The 13,856-nt window shown below is 47.8% G+C and overlaps 1 protein-coding gene across 1 annotated transcript in view; it reads right to left on the bottom strand.

The window, feature by feature from the left end:
* Nucleotides 1-2,890: 2,890 nt before the first annotated feature.
* LOC115459068 (protein DPCD-like) overlaps nt 2,891-13,856 on the bottom strand; it is a 63,761-nt gene continuing 52,795 nt past the window's right edge. The window contains exon 6 of the mRNA XM_030188932.1: nt 2,891-3,112. Within this exon, the coding sequence (XP_030044792.1) occupies nt 3,008-3,112 (105 nt within the window). The 3' untranslated portion in view covers nt 2,891-3,007. The remainder of the gene's footprint in view (nt 3,113-13,856) is intronic.

Below are 13,856 nucleotides of genomic sequence, written 5' to 3'. Positions count from 1 at the left end.
ATCTGGTGATGAGTGAGGTGATAAATTTGTGGATGACACAGTAGAGGATTGCAAGGATTTGCAGAAGGATTTTTGTGAGACTAGGAGACTGGGCATCTAATTGGAAAAAGAAATTTAACATGAACAAGTGCAAAATGAAACACACAATAATATCAACTACAGTTAAAACTTCTGGGTTCTGAATTAGGAGTCACCACCCAAGTAAAAGATCTTGAAGTTATTATGGACAATATGTTTACATTTTCTTCCCAGTGTGCCACAGCTGCTGAAAAAGCAAATAGAATATATTTGGGAAAGAGATGGAGAACAAAACTGATAATATCATTATTCCTTTGTATAGGTCCCTGGGTCACCAAACCTTGAGTATTGAGATGACCAGTACTGTACACACCTCTAAAAAGAATACAGTGCAATTGAATCTTTTCTAGAGAAGGGTGACAGAAATGATTTGCTAAAAAAAAAAAAAGGTTTTGTTGTCCAGCTTGAGGAAAAGATGGGGGAGAAGGGCTATAAGATAGAAATTTGTACAATCATGAGTAGAATAGAACCATTAACAAGGAAATGGTTGTTTAACTTTCAAATACCACAAAAGTAAGGGGACACTCCATGAAACTAATGACTAGTAGACTGAAAACAAACCAAAGTTTGTTTCATGCAGATCATAAGGTGTGGAATCTGTAGCCAAAGTATGGGGTCAAGGTGGCTATCATAGCAGGTTTCAAAAGGTTTGGACAAGCCCTTGGAGGAAAAGCCCATACAAATTTAATAGCTAGGTAAACTTGGGAGAGCCTTGCCTTACGCCTGGAATGAGCTATAAGAAACGGATCAGTTTTGGGGATCTTCTGGATATTTCTGACTTGGACGGCCAGCACTAGAAACAAGATACTGGGATCAACTGACCTTCTTGGTCTAACTTGGCTTGACTCTTAACAATGACTTGAAAAAATAAAAGTATGAGTTCACTTTATATTCATGCTGTCATATTAATTTGCATTATTTTGTGTAATATAAGGCAATTAAAATCTTACAGTATAATCATTTTCTTGCTAAAATATGGCTTTCTTTTTTTTTTAAAGAAGCTCTGGATTGTATATGGCAAAAGACCTTGATCCAATTGTCTGATTCATTGCTGTTTACATGATCTCTTATAATAAACATTTTATATAAATTCCTATTGTAGGTAGAACTAGATTGCATTTTATACTCAGTATTGTGCATCTTTTAAGTAAATCACTGTATATTTACCAATTTATTCTTGGTCTATTTTGGAGTGATATAAAGCTTCACTATTTTAATCCCACTATTGATAATTCAAAATTTGAAAGTACACCTAACAGGGCTACCTTTAGGGATATGTGACATGCCATCTTTTTCTTTTGATGTAGGCACGGGAAAAAACAAACAATGTTAAATGTTCCCAGGTCTCAATCTAATTAATGTTCTTTTTTTAATTGTACTTATAAATAGTAAGTCTGATTGTTAAGCACCTGATCATAATAATATTATGTCTGTTTTGGTGAAAACATCTCTGCATGAATACAGGGAGTCCCTATAACCAGCCCCAATAATTTACAATTTAGAACTAATTACTACTATAACCAATGAAACCAATACTTCATCTGTGTACATCCTTATGCTGCACAAGTCAGCATATTTGAAAATATAAGTGAAATCAAATGAAAATGCTACCGCAAATAAAAAATGACAATATGGATACAGCAGCTCATAGGTTTGCTTGCTTGGTTTTGGGTGACGATGACAGCTGCTTGGTGAGGGAAAGGGAGACTAACCTCATGGGCTTCAGCCGTCATGCTGTTTCCTGTTCTCAATCTACTAATCTCCTTGGTCAGCTCTCTCCTATTCGCTTCCCTTCCTGCTCCTTGCACCGCTGCCCTCCTTCAATTTTCCGGGCTGCCGGCAGCATCAGTGGGGTAAGCACACTGCCTTCGAAGGCCATGGAAGCTCTTCCTCAGTTACAGTGTCCTGCTGACATGAAATTGTAGAAGAGGGAGAGCTTCCAGTCCGTCAAAGGCAGTGTGCTTACCTCACCGACACTGCTGGCAGCCTGCAAAATTGAAGGGCAGCGGTGCAGGGAGCAGGAAGGTAGCCAGTAGTGCCCAAAACATAGGCACTTGACTGGCCACCAAGGTTGGGGGGGGGGGGGGGGAGCTGGGACCCTAAGGCCCATGGAGACTGCATAGATGGGACCCTAGGAGGATTGCTGTGCCCCAGCCAACCTGGTTCAACAACCAGATCACAAAATTTCCAAAAAACTAACAACTGGCTCTCGTGAGCTGGCTCCAGCACACCACTGCATGCATTGTTATAGGATAGCGCTTTGCAGGATGCGAATATAAAACCAAGTTTTTGCCAAGCAACACTACTGATTAGTTATTAGCGCTCATTAGCACTAATTGGCTCATTAACAAACTGTGCTCGCAATTTTGAGCACCTTATATAGACTCTGGTTCTTTAAGAGCAATTCTATAATCTAGGAGCCTCATGCCCCTTGTACAAGTAAATGTCTAGAATAGTAGAACTTACACGCATAACTGTACACTTACCTGCAAAGGTTCCAGCAGGTTGCTTAAGAACTACTCTGCAAAATCTATTTAATTTACATAGCATGTATCTGCAAAGGCCCTCAAAGAGTCTTACAGCAACCAAGCAAGGTAAATTTTGGTTGATTTTGAACTCTATAAAATAAAACCTTTAATACAAACCACCTAGAGTATGTTTAATTTTCTCAGTCTTGTGTTTAGGGTCCAATAAAGGCAGTGCATGAATTAATAATTAAGGGTATCCTGAGGACTGAGCTGAGGATCACTGTTTTTAGACAGCCCAATCCATAAAAGAATAAATTAAACTGCACGCACAAAAAAAGCTTATATTTATTAGTTTTTTCATTGTGCACAAACAGAATTGTCTAAATAAATAGAAAACATAATATTTGCTTGGAAAACCTCATGAGAATTACTGATAACAACTTCTCTTGTTCAGAAGGCAATTATTGAGTGTTGCATTCTACATCCCCATCCTTCGAGGCCTTCAGCTTCTTTAACTCCTTCTGTAACTCCTCTTCCAGAGCCAGAATCTCCTTTGGCTTATGATACTGTGTGCATAAAACAGAAGGATCAGTAATCCCACAGTACACAAGAACCACAGAACAACTGTACTGCTTTTATTCATGGGCTCAAAATAATATTGCAGTCACATAGGGTATGATACATACCTGTAGCAGTTGTTCTCCGAGGACAGCAGGCTGATTGTTCTCACGACTGGGGTTGACGTCCGCGGCAGCCCCCACCAACCGGAAAAAGCTTCGCGGGACGGTCGGCACGCAGGGCACGCCCACCGCGCATGCGCGGCCGTCTTCCCGCCCGTGCGCGACCGCTCCCGCCAGTTGAATGACAAGCAATAAAGTATGAAACACAACTCCAAAGGGGAGGAGGGAGGGAAGGTGAGAACAATCAGCCTGCTGTCCTCGGAGAACAACTGCTACAGGTATGTATCATACCCTTTCTCCGAGGACAAGCAGGCTGCTTGTTCTCACGACTGGGGTATCCCTAGCTCTCAGGCTCACTCAAAACAATAACCCAGGTCAATTGAGCCTCGCAACGGCGAGGGTACAACAGAAATTGACCTACGAAGAACAACTAACTGAGAGTGCAGCCTTACCAGAATAAATTCGGGTCCTGGAGGGTGGAGTTGGATTTACACCCCAAACAGATTCTGCAGCACCGACTGCCCGAACCGACTGTCGCGTCGGGTATCCTGCTGGAGGCAGTAATGAGATGTGAATGTGTGGACAGATGACCACGTCGCAGCCTTGCAGATCTCTTCAATAGTGGCTGACTTCAAGTGGGCCACCGACGCTGCCATGGCTCTGACACTATGAGCCGTGACATGACCCTCAAGAGTCAGCCCAGCCTGGGCGTAAGTGAAGGAAATGCAATCTGCTAGCCAATTAGAGATGGTGCGTTTCCCGACAGCGACCCCTAGCCTGTTAGGGTCGAAAGAAATAAACAATTGGGCGGACTGTCTGTGGGGCTGTGTCCGCTCCAAGTAGAAGGCCAATGCTCTCTTGCAGTCCAATGTGTGCAACTGACGTTCAGCAGGGCGGGTATGCGGCCTGGGGAAGAATGTTGGCAAGACAATTGACTGGTTAAGATGGAACTCCGACACCACCTTCGGCAGGAACTTTGGGTGAGTGCGGAGCACTACTCTGTTGTGATGAAATTTGGTATATGGAGCATGAGCTACTAGGGCTTGAAGCTCACTGACCCTACGAGCGGAAGTAACTGCCACCAGGAAAATGACCTTCCAGGTCAAGTACTTCAGATGGCAGGTATTCAGTGGCTCAAAAGGAGGTTTCATCAGCTGGGTGAGGACGACGTTGAGATCCCATGACACAGTAGGAGGCTTGATAGGGGGCTTTGACAAAAGCAAGCCTCTCATGAATCGAACGACTAAAGGCTCTCCAGAGATGGCTTTACCTTCCACACGATAATGGTAAGCACTAATCGCACTAAGGTGATTCCTTACTGAGTTGGTCTTGAGGCCAGACTCTGATAAGTGCAGAAGGTATTCAAGCAGGTTCTGTGCAGGGCAAGAACGAGGTTCTAGGGCCATGCTCTCACACCACACGACAAACCTCCTCCACTTGAAAAAGTAACTCTTTTTAGTGGAATCCTTCCTAGAGGCAAGCAAGACCCGGGAGACACCCTCAGACAGACCCAACGCAGTGAAGTCTACGCCCTCAACATCCAGGCCGTGAGAGCCAGAGACTGAAGGTTGGGGTGCAGCAACGCTCCGTCGTTCTGCGAAATGAGAGTCGGAAAACACTCCAATCTCCACGGTTCTTCGGAGGACAACTCCAGAAGAAGAGGGAACCAGATCTGACGGGGCCAAAAGGGCGCTATCAGAATCATGGTGCCGCGGTCTTGCTTGAGCTTCAGTAAGGTCTTCCCCACCAAAGGTATGGGAGGATAAGCATACAGGAGGCCGGTCCCCCAATGGAGGAGAAAGGCATCCGACGCTAGCCTGCCGTGTGCCTGAAGTCTGGAACAGAACAGAGGCAGCTTGTGGTTGGTCTGAGAGGCGAAAAGGTCCACCGAGGGGGTGCCCCACGCTCGGAAGATCTTGCGTACCACTCTGGCATGGAGCGACCACTCGTGCGGTTGCATGACTCTGCTCAGTCTGTCGGCCAGACTGTTGTTTACGCCTGCCAGGTATGTGGCTTGGAGGAGCATGCCGAACCGACACGCCCAACGCCACATCCCGACGGCCTCCTGGCACAGGGGGCGAGATCCGGTGCCCCCCTGCTTGTTGACGTAATACATTGCAACCTGATTGTCTGTCCGAATTTGGATAATTTGACAGGACAGCCGATCTCTGAAAGCCTTCAGTGCGTTCCAGATCGCTCGGAGCTCCAGGAGGTTGATCTGCAGATCCTTTTCCTGGAGGGACCACAGACCCTGAGTGTGGAGCCCATCGACATGGGCTCCCCACCCCAGGCGAGATGCATCCGTCGTCAGCACTTTCGTGGGCTGCGGAACTTGGAATGGACGTCCCAGGGTCAAATTGGTCCGGATGGTCCACCAGAGCAGTGAAGTGCGACAACTGGTGGAGAGGCGGATGACATCTTCTAGATTCCCGGTGGCTTGGAACCACTGGGAAGCTAGGGTCCATTGAGCAGATCTCATGTGAAGACGAGCCATGGGAGTCACATGAACTGTGGAGGCCATATGACCCAGAAGTCTCAACATCTGCCGAGCTGTGATCTGCTGAGACGCTCTGGTCTGCGAAGCCAGGGCCAAGAGATTGGTGGCCCTCGCTTCGGGAAGGTAGGCCTGAGCCGTCTGGGAATTCAGCAGCGCTCCTATGAATTCCAGAGACTGAGTTGGCTGGAGATGGGACTTTGGGTAATTTATCACAAACCCCAGCAGCTCCAGAAGTTGAATAGTGCACTGCATGGACCGGAGGGCTCCTGCCTCCGAGGTGTTCTTGACCAGCCAATCGTCGAGATATGGGAACACGTGCACTCCCAGCTTGCGTAGGTAGGCCGCTACCACCACGAGGCACTTTGTAAACACTCGTGGGGCAGAGGCGAGCCCAAAGGGCAGCACACAATACTGAAAGTGCTGTGCGCCCAGGCGGAATCTGAGATACTGTCTGTGAGCTGGCAGTATCGGGATGTGAGTGTATGCGTCCTTTAAATCCAGGGAACATAGCCAATCGTTTTTCTGAATCATTGGCAGAAGGGTGCCCAAGGAAAGCATCCTGAACTTTTCTTTGACCAGGAATTTGTTCAGGCCTCTCAGGTCTAGGATGGGACGCATCCCCCCTGTTTTCTTTTCCACAAGGAAGTACCTGGAATAGAATCCCTGCCCTTCCTGCCCGGGTGGTACGGGCTCGACCGCATTGGCGCTGAGAAGGGCGGAGAGTTCCTCTGCAAGTACCTGCTTGTGATGGGAGCTGAAAGACTGAGCTCCTGGAGGACAATTTGGAGGCAGGGAGGCCAAATTCAGGGCGTATCCGCACCGCACTATTTGGAGAACCCACTGGTCGGAGGTTATGAGAGGCCACCTTTGGTGAAAAAAATTTAACCTCCCTCCGACCGGCAGATCGTCCGGTACGGACACTTGTAGGGCGGCTATGTTCCCGTGGATCCAGTCAAAAGCCCGTCCCCGGCTTTTGCTGTGGAGGCGCAGGGGGCTGCTTAGGCGCACGCTGTTGACGAGAACGAGCGCGCTGGGGCTGTCCCTGTGCCTGACGAGGCCTTCGGGCCGGCTGGTTGTACCTACGCTTTGCAAAAGAATAGGGTGCAGCCTGCCGTGCCCGGGAAAAACGCCCACCCGTGGGGGCGGGTGCTGAAGGCGCCCGGTGGGAGAGCTTGTCGAGAGCGGTTTCCCGCTGATGCAGTTGGTCCACCATCTGCTCGACCTTCTCACCGAAAATGTTATCCCCCCGGCAAGGGACGTCGGCCAGTCTCTGCTGGGTGCGGTTGTCCAGGTCAGAGGCACGCAGCCATGAGAGCCTGCGCATCACTATACCTTGGGCCGCAGCACGAGATGCCACGTCACAGGTGTCAAAAATCCCCCTGGACAGGAACTTTCTGCACGCCTTCAGCTGCCTGACCACCTCCTGATAAGGCCTGGACTGCTCCGGCGGGAGCTTATCGACCAGGTCCGCCAGCTGTTGCACATTGGTCCGCATGTGGATGCTCATATAGAGCAGGTACGATTGGATGCGGGTCACGAGCATGGAGGACTGGTAGGCCTTCCTCCCAAATGAGTCCAGAGTGCGAGACTCCCGCCCCGGGGGCGCCGAGGCGGTATCCCTCGAACTCCGTGCCCTCTTGAGAGCAGAATCCACGACCGCTGAGTCATGGGGCAACTGGGGCCGCATGAGCTCTGGGTCAGAGTGGATCCTGTACTGGGACTCTGCTTTCTTGGGAATGGTGGGATTAGTTAATGGTCGCACCCAGTTCCGGAGCAGCGTCTCCTTCAGGACATTGTGCAGCGGTACCGTGGAGGACTCTCTAGGTGGTGATGGATAGTCGAGGACCTCGAGCATCTCGGCCCTCGGCTCTTCCACAGAGACCACGGGAAAGGGAATGCTTATAGACATATCCCGCACAAAGGAGGCAAAGGAGAGACTCTCAGGAGGTGAGAGCTTCCTCTCCGGTGACGGCGTGGGGTCCGAGGGAAGGCCCGTAGACTCCTCTGAGGAGAAATATCTCGGGTCCTCCTCTTCCCCCCACGAGTCCTCATCCTCGGTATCGGACATTAGCTCATGTAGCTGAGTCCGGTACCGGGCCCGGCTCGACGTCGAGGCACCGAGGCCTCGGTGTCGTCGAGCGGTGGACTCCCGCGCCGGCGGGGACGGAGCTCCCTCCATCGACGTCGACGGGGACTCCACCTGCGTGGCTGTCGAGACCGGCACCGCAAGCGGCGGCGGTGTCGACTGCCCCGGCGCCGGGCTAGAGCTCGCCGGCGCCACAGTCATCGGCGCCGAGGGCGCAAGCACCCCCGGCGCCGGCACAGCCTGGCGCATCAGCCCTTCCAGGAGCCCCGGAAGGATGGCTCTGAGGCACTCGTCCAGGCCCGCTGCCGAGAAAGGCGGTGGGGCCGGCAAGGGTGTCGGTGCCAGAAGCTGCTGGGGGCCAGGAGACGGCACCGAGGTGCCGGAACCCCGACGCGTCGGTACCTCCACCACCGACGGAGATCTCTCCTCTCTGTGATGACGCTTCGGCGTCGACACCTCCTCAGGCACCGAGGGCTCCCGGTGACGGCGCTTCTTGTCCTTCTTCCGGTGCACGTCACCGGTGCCGGAGGGCATGGAGGAGGAGGAGGTCGATCCCCCTCGGTCTCGAGGTACCGGGTCCGACAGGGTTCGGTCCCGTGGCTCACGAGTTGAGGGAGTGACCGGGGCCGACTGCCCACGCGGTCTCTCTACCCCACTCTCGCCGGCGGACCGGCGGGCCGACGGGACCTGTTCTCCTGGGGTCGCTGCCATCGGTGCCGATGTCTCGGGCATCGATACCGGTACCGAAGAACCGGCCTTCGATACCGATGCCGTCGAGGTCGACGTCGAGGGGCCGGCGCAAGTTCCAAAAAGACGGTCCCGCAGAACTTGCCTCGCAACCTGAGTCCGTTTCCGGAGACCGAGACACAAAGCACACGACTTGAGATTGTGCTCCGGCCCGAGGCACTGGAGGCACCAAGCGTGGGTGTCGGTCTGCGAGATCGGCCGGCCGCAGCGACCACACTTTTTAAATCCACTCGGGACCTTCGAGGACATCGACGGAAAAATCGCGTCGGCGAAGTCAAAGTCGGCAATGGTGGCTAAAATCACACCACGAAAATTGAAACCGACCGAGCGGCCACTAGGCCGCAACGAGGCGTCCCCGCTAGAAAGCGAGGGAAAAAGGAGGAGCGCGTGCTCCACACGCGCAAAATTCTTTTTTTTTTTTTTTTTTTTTTTTTTTTGGATAACAAACGAAACTGAAAGAAGAAGAGGCCAAAAGGGCCAAGAGCGACGACCCGCGTAAACGCGGTCGAAAATTCCGGCGGCTGAAACGAGAGAGTTGCAAAAACACGACTCTCTCAGTCGCGGGAAAAAAGTAACTGGCGGGAGCGGTCGCGCACGGGCGGGAAGACGGCCGCGCATGCGCGGTGGGCGTGCCCTGCGTGCCGACCGTCCCGCGAAGCTTTTTCCGGTTGGTGGGGGCTGCCGCGGACGTCAACCCCAGTCGTGAGAACAAGCAGCCTGCTTGTCCTCGGAGAACAGTGGATACACATATCAATGAAAGGAACAGTATGCATTTTAAAATTTGTCAAGTTATTTTCTTTGCTGTTATTTACTTAGGGACCCTTTTATTAAACTGCGGTAAGCGCTAGCACACACTTACTACACCTTAAAATGGCTTCCCGCAGGACATGTTCGGACATCCTGTGGTAAGTTCTAAATCAGCACATGCTAATCTAGGCGCTAATAATTTCTGTTTTTTGTTGGAGGGGGCAGAGAGTAGGTGTGCCAGCACTACTCAGCACAGCTATATTACTGCACACTAACTGGTTAACACAGGATTACTGTATGCGCTCTTACCTCCTACAAATACTCTTGTTTTTCTTTTCCAATGGCCACACGCTAATGGAAAATCAGTCATTTTCCGGCTGCAGTAAAAATTGCCTTAGTGTGTAGGAAAAAACCACTTAAGGAAGTATTAAGGCCACTTTTACTGAAGCTTAGTAAAAGGACCCTTTAGAATTTACAAGAAACTCTTATTCATGGCACTCTCTTGAAATTTCACTGATAATATGAATGAGGTAATTTGATTTTTTTTAGCCTAAAAAAAACTGAAACAGGTGAAATTTAGGGGAGTAAAGACAGAAAGGACTACAGCTGAGTGAGGTTGGGAGTAGAGGGCCAGCTGTATGGAAACAGATTGAGCTGGGGAGTGAAGAAAAACTCACTGTGTATTCTTGTCACCTCCCCCCTTAAACAAACTGCTGCAATGGGGGAGAATCAGTTGAAATACATGCTAAGTGCATTTTATTCCTGGCGAGAAAGTTCTGGAGGAATTCTTCAAAGTCTGTCTCAAAATTGTACTTATTGAAGTGCCTTCCCTAAATGAACAGAAATCACTTAAGTCTTCTTTTACAAAGCTAAGCTAGTGATTCCTGCGCAGCAAATGAGAAGCCCATTTAATTCCTTGGGGCTTCCTCTCATTTGCCACGTGGCTTTGTAAAAGAAGCCCTTAAGGAGCTTTAAAAAGAAAAGAAAGAAAGAGAGACTTCTGCACTCTTAGGATCGGAAAACATGTTCAGACTTTCATATTTCATGAAGCATAATTAATTTTCTTAGTAATAGCTGTTGAAAAAGATAATACATATACAATAACCAATGTATATATATGATCTTTAGAGAAAGTGATACACACTCAAGTATTTTTTGCATCATCCTTTAATGTGTTTCCTTTGGTTATGTCCTTAACTGACCGCTGAAGGATATGCATTCAAGGTAATTTGTAAACATTGTGGAGGACTGTGCTTCAGAAAAGAGACACCAGTTAAAACAAAATTACCTTCCTGTAAGGAAGGTACTCAGAAGAGATCAGTTCACTTGTCACACACATGGGTGACATCATGGAGCATCTTCCAGCAAAGCTTTGAAGACCTCTCCCAGTATTCACGGACATTCCCATATGTCCACAGCCAAACAGCCTGCCCTGGTTCTGTAATTAAAGCTAGGTCAACTTCAAAAGGGGTAAGGAGACGTTCATCTTCTCAGACCACTCATTGCAAATAAAAATTTGTTTTCTTTGACGGCAAATGGTCTACTATAGTTATGTATGGGACTCCCTAGCTAAAGGTTGTACCCAAAGAAAAATAAAGGAAACAAACCACCAACAGGGTGGAATATATTTTTCTGTGGGATTTTAAATTCCCATTATACTTAAAAGAAGACAGGTTAAAGAAGCTACCTTTGTATGCAACCTTGTCATACTTTGTATTCTCAAGGTGAGAGGCGCTTCTTTCTTCCTTCTGCAAATTCTTTAAACTTGTGTGTACTCTTAGGCGTGCTTATTCTTGTTCTGTGATAGTTCCGTGGAATCGTCTTCCTTTATTCATTAAGAATACTGATAAATCTTCTTGCATTTCGTAAATGTATGTTGTTTAATTAGGCAAAATTACAAATTTGCTTTTGGAAGCTTAATGCTGTTACAAGGTATTTTAGACAGATTTTGTACCCTTTGATCTATATTATGATATTTTATGTACTGTTTGTTATGATTATGTACTGTATTTTTGTAACCCTTTCTGGGAGCTATTGGTAAAGCGGGCTAAATACATATATAAATAAATAAGTTGGACTTTAACCTTCAAAAAAGGCCCTAAAATCTTGACTACCCAATTCTGCCATCATATTGAATGTCTGCAACCAAACAACAGCCTAAAGTGAATGTGTGAACAGAAGTGCATGGCTGTGGATCTTTTCAGTAGACAATGACCTTAGATTGACCATCTTATCGCTATGATATCATAAACTAAGATCAAACCAGATCATGTGTAAAAGAAGGATATCCAGTTTGCTATTCAATTAGAGTTCTGTTTAAAACTGCAACTTCAGACATATTGAGACTTTCTATGGTCTTTAAGTTTAATCCAAATAGGTAACTGTTCTCTTCCAGTCCAAATGGTGTAGTTTGTTCATGTTGTTGGTATATAGCCTTGGGAAATGTGATGGAAGAAGGATCAACTAATTATAACTGTAGGCAGACATTTAAGTTGGGTATGCAGAACCACTTTGAGAAGATGAAGCATAGAAAATGACAGCCGGTAAAGACCACATGGCCCATCCAGTCTACTAATTTACAACATCCACTATATCTCCCCTTCTTTAGAAGCCCTATACCATCCACTATCTCGTCTTCTTTAGAGATCCTATGTGTTTGCACCAAGCTTTCCTGAATTGTTCACTACCACCTCCAGCAGGAACCCATTCCACGCATCCACCAACCTTATCTTCTTTCACCTTCATCCCATGCCTCCTCATTCCCAAGATTCTTTTCAGTTAAGAGAGATTTGCCTCCTATGTGTTTATGCCACAGAAGTATTTAAATGTCTTTATCTTATCTACCCTCTTTCTTCCAAAATATACCTTTATGATGAAGACCACTCACCATTTTAGTAGCCACCCTCTGGACCAACTCCAGAACTGTACATGGTACTCTAAATGAGGTCTCATTAGAGATTCATAAAACAGAGGCACAATCACTTCTTTTTTCCTGTTAAGCTATTCCTCTCCCTGTGCACCCAAACATCCTTCCGGCTTTCGCTGTCGTCTTTTCTACATGTTTGGTCACCTTAAGATAATCAGATACAATCACCCCCAAATCCTGTTCCTCTTTTGTGCACAGAATTTACTTCATCCCCTATAGTGGACTGCTCTCTCAGGTTGTTGCAGCACAGATGCAAGATCCTGTTTTTATTAAGCACTGAATCTTAACTTCCAAATTCTAGACAACTCTGCAAGCTTTGTTAAATCTCTCTTCATGCTAACTATACCTTCAGGTGTGTCTATCCTATTGCAGAGTTTGGTACCATCTGCAAAGAGGCAAACCTTTCCAGACAGCTCTCCCACAATATCACTCACAAAAAAAAGCCGGATCAAGGATCGATCCCTGGGGCACACTACTGGTTAACATCCCTTTTCTCTGAGTGAACTCCATTTACCCTTTGTTGCCTTCCACTCAACCAGTTTCTAACTGATTTCCTTTAGGGTCCATATTGAGGGCATTGTTTACTTATAAGTCACCTGTGCAGAACTGTGCCAAAAGCTTAGTAGTTAAGTTACTGAACTCTATGGCCTGAAGTGACTACCTGTCAACGTCAGGTATGTTAGTCCACAAGAGGCTAGAGGCTCAAAGGAAGCTGTTGAGATTCCATGACCCAGAAAATGGCTTTGTGATAGGCTTCAAATGAAGCAAGCACTGCAGCATGAATCTTGCAACTGAAGGCTGTACAGAAATCAGTTTCCCCTCTACTTAAGTATGCACCAATTACACATTCCTATCTTACTAATAGTTTAGCATGCTATGGAGGCATATTTTCAAAGCAGTTTGGGAGGCTAAGTTCCATAGGTTTCTATGGAACTTTGGGAGGCTAAGTGCTTTGAAAATGAGCCCCATGGGGGTCTTTTACTAAGCCGCGGTAGTGTTTTTTTTTAGCTCTTGGTAGAAATCAGCTGGCGGTAAACGCTGAGACACCCATAGGAATATAATGGGCACCTCGGCATTTACCGCCAGCTGATTTTTACAGTGAGCTAAAAATGCTAGCATGGCTTTGTAAAAGGCCCCCTATGTTCTAGCTAGGTCAAGCTCAGTCTCTGGATATATTCAAATCTAGGCTAAAGGCCCACCTTTTTGAGGCTGCTTATCCGGCATTGCTGCCTGTATGTCCAACCACCACCTGAAACTGAACATGGCCAAGACCGAACTCATTGTCTTTCCACCCAAACCCACTTCTCTCCCTCCACTCTCTATTTCAGTCGGTAACACCCTCATCCTCCCTGTCTCATCTGCCCACAACCTCGGAGTCATCTTCAACTCCTCCCTCTCCTTCTCTGCGCATATCCAGCAGACAGCCAAGACCTGTCGGTTCTATAACATCAGCAAAATTCGCCCTTTCCTCTCTGAGCACACCATCCGTACTCTCATCCACTCTCTCATTACCTCTCGCCTTGACTACTGCAACCTACTCCTCACTGGCCTCCCACTTAACCATCTATCCCCCTTCAATCCGTTCAGAACTCTGCTGCGCGTCTTATCTTCCGCCTAGTCCGATATG

This window comes from Microcaecilia unicolor, unplaced genomic scaffold, assembly GCF_901765095.1.
Source record: "Microcaecilia unicolor unplaced genomic scaffold, aMicUni1.1, whole genome shotgun sequence".
Taxonomy (NCBI): domain Eukaryota; kingdom Metazoa; phylum Chordata; class Amphibia; order Gymnophiona; family Siphonopidae; genus Microcaecilia; species Microcaecilia unicolor.
The sequence above is the reverse complement of the archived record's forward strand: the minus strand, read 5'-3'. Positions and strand labels throughout refer to the sequence as shown.